General features: G+C 43.0%; 1 protein-coding gene across 2 annotated transcripts; it reads right to left on the reverse strand.

Moving 5' to 3' along the window:
• Positions 1 to 345: 345 nt before the first annotated feature.
• On the reverse strand, positions 346 to 5,290 carry dhh (desert hedgehog signaling molecule). Of its 2 annotated transcripts, XM_080294402.1 has the most exons (4): positions 4,977 to 5,290; positions 4,181 to 4,719; positions 1,816 to 2,077; positions 346 to 1,651 (listed from the first exon to the last, which is right to left on the reverse strand). In XM_080294402.1, the coding sequence occupies exons 2-4, from the start codon at positions 4,487 to 4,489 to the stop codon at positions 846 to 848; spliced, it is 1,377 nt and encodes a 458-aa protein (XP_080150528.1). In that variant the 5' UTR covers positions 4,490 to 4,719; positions 4,977 to 5,290; the 3' UTR covers positions 346 to 845. The 2 variants fall into 2 exon arrangements, with proteins under 2 accessions (XP_080150528.1, XP_026009775.1); XM_026153990.2 differs by having other exon boundaries at positions 4,181 to 5,290.
• Positions 5,291 to 6,477: the final 1,187 nt, after the last annotated feature.

Raw genomic sequence — 6,477 nt, forward strand, 5'->3', positions numbered from 1 at the left:
ATACGATTAAAAAACAAACAAAACCTGATAATAAAAAACAAAACCCTAAAGTGGGCTTCCAAAAAAGCAGAGATCTGTGACTGAGATAAAGTCAGAGTGTTTGCAGACTGTGGCGGAATATTAAGTACTCTGGGCTTTTCATTAACCTGGGTTTCCACACAGGGTTACACAACATACATTAACTCGACTGTAAGTGCTGGAATCTATCATTTCCTTGTCATATCCCTTCCCCCCCTCCCCCCTCCACACTGAGCAACTAATTTATTGTTTAGTAAGTAAAAATATCAATTAACCTAACATGCAAAACCAATCTACACCACAGCTGAAAAGAAAGGTAGCCTGCCGTTTCATAAAAGTACAATTTTAATTTGATTTATGACATGAAAACAAGGGCATACAGCACATGTAGTAGATATTATAATAAAATGGAAAATATATATATATATATATATATTATGATTCAGAAAGTACAAAAATAAAGATTCTATTCATCAGGGATTTCATTCTTGTCTCATTAGAATATATATATTTCATTTTTTTTATTATTATTTTTTTAACATATATAACTGAGAAAATACATACAAAAAAAACAAAACAAAAATATGATAGTCTTTGGTATTACCATTTTTATATTAACTTGCTCAAAGTCTCATTATGTTCAGTTTCTTAAACATTTGTTAGCATGTATAACATTATGGCAGATTATTTTACAAAAATACGGGAGAAAGCTAGCAAGCATTTCCAGTGTTTTTCAATCCTTTAAGGAATAAATGGGAAGTGTTAACATATTGTATAAACGTAGCAGTAGGCTATGGAACTTATTAAGTGTGCATAGATTTTGGTTCTTAAGGATGAAATGACTCTGAGTCTAAAAGAATGCACCCAAAACTGTAGAGTAGTCTAGCATACCAGTGCACCTCTGATGTCTCCGTCTGCAAGGAGTGCTTCTCTCTACTTTCTATCCTCAGGGCATCACTCACGTTGACTTCTTTGTTCACATACACACCTGCTTTGTCCTTTGCAGGCAAAGTGCTAACATGCATTGGAGTCTTAGTACAACTTTTTTGAATGTCAGTATCCTGCTGCTCTTCTGCTGTTTCTCCCCAAAGTAGCTGCTTGAATGAGAAGAAAAGTCGCAGGGGTCCAAAAGCCCAGTGCGCGAGCCTGTGGTCCTCCACCAGCGCATAGCTGGATGCCAGCACGCCATCAACAAACAAAGTTCCAGCGTCTGTCAAGGGTGCATACACTCCCACGCTTTCTGTTAGTGAAACTGAGATGATTTGGGATGCATGCACTTGCTGCTCTGCTTTATGTATGAGAACACAGTCTCCTTGTCTGACCCTGCTTGCAAACTGAGGCTGGTACTCACTGTTTTCTTGTCTGCAGTGCGGGTCTAAAAAGACCAAGTGATTTGGAGTAAGGGCCAATCTATGTCCATGTTCTGTCTCCAGAGACAGAAAAGCAGACCAGCTTTGTTGATCCCGATGGAGAAACAAGAGGACTTGGCTATACACGACTTGGCCTGTCCCAGATAGGGCCATGACTCTGTCCCCAGGAGTGAGTGACGACAGGCTCTTCTGCATCCCTCCAGCCACAGTTACCCGGGCCCAGCCTGGGAAACAGCCACCTTTTTCCACAGCAAGAGAATGATCTGCAGAAGGATCAGCAGACAAAGCCAAGATGAGTAAACACAAATTGTGTTCCCCCTTTTTTTTTTTTTTATAAACTTAAATATCCTGATACATTTCATACTGAAGTAAAGTAATTTAACAATACAAGCATGGCTTTTAATGGCAGCTACCTTCTTAAACTTACCAGCTTTTACTGAGCAGTGGACACGATGTTTGGACTCATAGTGGACCCAGTCGAAGCCTGCTTCCACAGCCAGCTGGGCCAGGAGACCGTACTTTTCAGGTCTTCTATCAGACGTTGTTATATCCACAGCCCGGCCTTCATAGTGCAGAGAGCCAGGAGGATGGTTGCCATCTTCATCCCAGGCCTCTGTCACACGCAAGCGTATCCCTGGCCACTGGTTCATCACTGCAATAGCCAGCCTGTTCAAGCACTCCTTACATCGCTACGGGGCAGAATAAGAAAGAGGGCAGATATTCATTTTGGAGCACTTCAGTAAACTTGTAAATATATTCACAAATTTATCAGCATGAGCACCCATCTCAGCCTACCTACAACAAAAAATTGCAACACAGAAGAAAAACCTTGACTTGACTCAGTGTTGTTTTTCCTCTGAAACCCAAACTAACAGATGATGATTTGTTAGTTTTCAGAAGTAGAAACTGTAGAATCTAAAGAGTTCCTAATTTTCCAAAACCAAGTCACTCAGTCTCATCAGCAAACAAGAGATGTTCAAGAGACAGACACTTGTGAATATTACCACTCTCTAACAATAGGCAGAAAAAGAAAAATGGTTTTTTTACACCTAAGTGCGTAGACTGATTTCAGTGCGCCTCGGCAGAAAACGATTCCAGTATTTCAGCTCTGTCTCCAGCTCCCAGGTTCTGATTGTTTGTCAGTTGGCATCATCACACAGTTCCTCCTCTACTCTGCTAAAGGCCATTTCAACCTTGCTCAAACAATCAGAGTACAAGAACAAACCCTACTGTAGCCAGTTTGGCACATTCCTTGGCCTTTTCAACAGGGTGACAGAATAATCAAGGCCATTCTCTGCCTTTCCAGATTGTTCCAGACTTGAGTTTCTCAGTTTCACCCCTGAGACATGTGATCAAATATGTGCACAGTGACTCCTAACACCCCCGTGGGCCATAATGTTACAGACTGTGTCAGCATTGTCGCAAAATAGCAGGCTGAAAAATAATGACGTCAGCATCCGAGGTGATACGCTCATGCAGCTACTGAACGGCGCTGGCTTGTGACTTGTGCTGTGGCAGGTTTTAAAACCTATAATTATGGCAGTAAAGCTCATTTCGAATACACAACGGATCAACAGCGAAGGAGGAAGTGACAGAAAACCATGGGAGCTAAAGTTGGAAAAGAAGAAAGCGGCGTAGCAAAGGCCTGAGGTTGGGACTAAAAAGAGAGGGCAGAGGGGAAGAATGTATGGGCACGGACTTGGGAATGTGACAGCAAGAGTGAGAAAAAGAGAGAGGGACAGAAAACAAACTGGGTACATTTATCTCGCAATGCCATTGAAGAGAGGCATTTCATTGTCACAACTACAATAGTCGCTTTTCCGACGGTGCCATTACTTCAGTAGGAGGGAATTTTGTATAGGCGACCCCTCTGAGTCTCCAAATGACGCACAAAGAACGTCTTTCACATCTGGGCAAAAAAGGGGGCACATGCACACATACACACACATTCAAACTGGTATCAGGAGGGCACACGTATACAACCACAGATTTCCCTCACATACAATCACTACGGGAGGAGAAGGGACACAGATTAATATCCTAAACAATCACACAAGACCATAGTATCCAAAACCGTGGACTGAGTGTGAATGGAGCTTGTGTTCACATTCAGAAGTGTGGCATTCCAAATGGGTAGTTTGAAAGTTCTTTAATGCGGCCCAGATCTTAAATCCTTGAGGACGTTGACTGCCTTCTCAAGACACTGTAAATTTGGCTACCTATCCTTAGTAATCAATCAGGAATTTAAGTGCCCTGCCTGGATTTTTCTTCTGCTGGGCACACTGAGAACCTGTCATGGGAAGTGTTTTATTTCAAATAACAAAGACTTTGGTTAAAGATTAAAAGGAAATGTTCCTGTAGAGAAACTCAGCCACTTAAGGGTAGTGTTGAATTACATCCTTATCTTCTTATCTTTAAAAAAAAAAGTGAGGTAAGATTTGGTTAAAGCTTACACAGGCCGTGCTGAGCATTTTTATCTATTAACAGACTGGCAAGTGCAGGTAGATAATGACTGGGATTATATGATTCGTTTTGAAGGTGCAAACAGCAGTTTGTCCATTTAGGGAAATGTAGCTGATCAACCATCCAACAACGAAACTATCTTGAAAAGGGAAGTCAGTCTGAGCATCACCTCACTGAGTCAATCTGGTGCTGCATCTTTGGGCATTTACTGGACTTACTACACAACAGTCATAAGCGATCATGGGAAGCAATGGAAACGACTGTTATCACTGTATCACAGTCATATAAAACAAATCTAAGATTCTAACCCAGCTCGACACCAGTCTCACCTTAGTCGTGAAGCGGTCAGCGCCTGTGTTCTCTTCGTCCTTGAAGACAATGTCTGGGTTGTAATTGGACACAAGTTCGTTGAAACGCTCAGAGTTGCGTGCGATCTTGCCCTCTGCTCTCCCACTGGCCCCCAGGTTGTTCTCTGATAAGTTGGGGAAAAACTGCTTGAGGCGCATGGCTGTGAGCTTTCTGGGCCTCGGACGGGTGCCGTACCGCGGGCCCGGTCCGCATCCCTGGACCAGCCATATAAAAGTCCACACAGCAACCAGGGTGAGCTGTGCCAGGTGGGCCCACCAGAACTGCTTCATTGAGGAGGGTTGGGTCTCCCAGAAGTCAGTGGCTCGCAATGCGTGCGGCGATAGCCCAGGTGTGATAGCTCCAGGTGTGTGACAGCAAGTGAATGAGAGTCAGATCTTGGTCCATTCCAAATCATTGATCATTAGAGGTGATATTTATTTATTTTTATTTAGTTATTTTTTAGCCCAGAGACTGATAAAGTTCCGGGGCACGTAGGTTACTTCATATCCCGGTGTTTCACCTTAATTTAAAAAAAGAAAAAGAAAAAAGTTTTAAAATACCAAGCAAGTGCTTCACTGTTTTGGTGACGGCGCGATCTGATTGGCTGAAGTCTGGCATGCGTTGGGTCACTGAAAATGTGGAAATACAAAGGCTCTTTGAAGATTTCAGTGCGTATCAGCGGGAACTACGTCTCCTGTGATCCGAGAGTCATCTTCAGATATCCTCCGGAGGTGCCTGTCTTGACGCAGGTGTTTTGGTGGATTTCTGCTCACTTACCGCTTCTCTCTCTCCCTCTCTGTCTCTCCCCCACGCCGTCTCCTGGACTGGACACACAAACTGACGCACACCTAAAGCCCGATAGCCGCCTGACTCTGGGATTTTTCTGGACGCTCCAATGAATCTCTCATCCCTGCTGTCCATCCAGTAATGCCTCTACCGACACTTTTTTTTTCTTCCTTCTCTCCTTCGTCCACTGTCTTTTGTCGCGTTTCAGCGCTCCTGGCCACCTTGCGCCAGCCATTGGTTCTTATTAGAGTCCGGACAAGATTGCCCTCCCTTCCTCTGCGCGCTCCCACCGCGACAGCACACGCCTCCATCCATCCATCCATATAAAGAACACATCATTTGGCCACTTATGTTAACACCGTGAACCCCACCCCCTTATCAAAATACTGTAAAGTTTAGGCATAAAAAACTGAAAAGTTGTAACAAAGATAATACACAAATCTATTTCAGTATTTTGTTTGTTTGTTTTGGTTGAGACAAATTGTTCATTATAAATACGCTTTAAAAACACAAAATTTAGGATTCATTGGGAGCTTTTACAGTAGCTTCAATTTCCAAAGTTTCTTGTCAGTTGAGTTGCTTTGAGCTAACATGTCTTTGCCTCTGTTTGCTCATCCCTCCCACTGCACACTCATGCTTCTGTTATAAATAGACAAGAGTTGAAGGTGAGGACCTAAAGATGGAGCACAAGTGTCCAGCCTTGACACCCACAGACTATGACTTACAGTGCTGCCTTCCTGTGTTTGGGGAACTAGCCTGACCCTCCTGAACCAAGCGCACCCAAGACCTCTTTGGTGGAAACACCCGCTGGCCCTATCATCAATTTATTATTTTTATCCACCCTAGAACAATAGCGGCGAGAATTATAAAAATGTGTCTGATAATGCCCAAAGTGGGAGCAGAAAAGAAAGTAATCACCGTATCTCAAGGGTGGGACATCTGTAATCGCAGAGGGAAGCTTAAATTAATGGCAGATTAAAGGTCAAAGTGCATGTCACTGCCCTATCTCTGGCTTCCTGGACCTAATACATCAGGCCTGTTTCTGCACTGTGGCTGTTTCAGGGAAACAGAGCGGCGGTGGCCTGTCTTTACTGAATGTTTCAAATAGTATATGTCTTGATGTTTGTTGTAACTGAAGATAATAATTTTTTAAAAAGAAGAAGAAGAAGAAAAAGACTTATTTATAAAGTGACTTATTGTACCCTAAACATTTCATTTTGCAGTGTGGAGCTCAGGTCACTGAGCTCCACACTGACCATGGAAATGCACTCTCACTGGGGGAAGTTTCTAGATGATCCCAGGATGTTGTAGGGAGGGGTGGTAAGGCGAAGCTGCATGTTCCTGTCCTTATGATAAACATGGAGAAAGGTTCGAGTCTGGCTTAGGCAACACAGATGAGAGATATCGGCCTTTGTAACAAATGCAGGGAATAACTCAATCAAAAAAAGTAACAAACACTTTCATATCTACAATTACTCACATCAGTGTTTCT

This window comes from Astatotilapia calliptera, chromosome 20, assembly GCF_964374335.1.
Source record: "Astatotilapia calliptera chromosome 20, fAstCal68.1, whole genome shotgun sequence".
NCBI classification, from domain to species: domain Eukaryota; kingdom Metazoa; phylum Chordata; class Actinopteri; order Cichliformes; family Cichlidae; genus Astatotilapia; species Astatotilapia calliptera.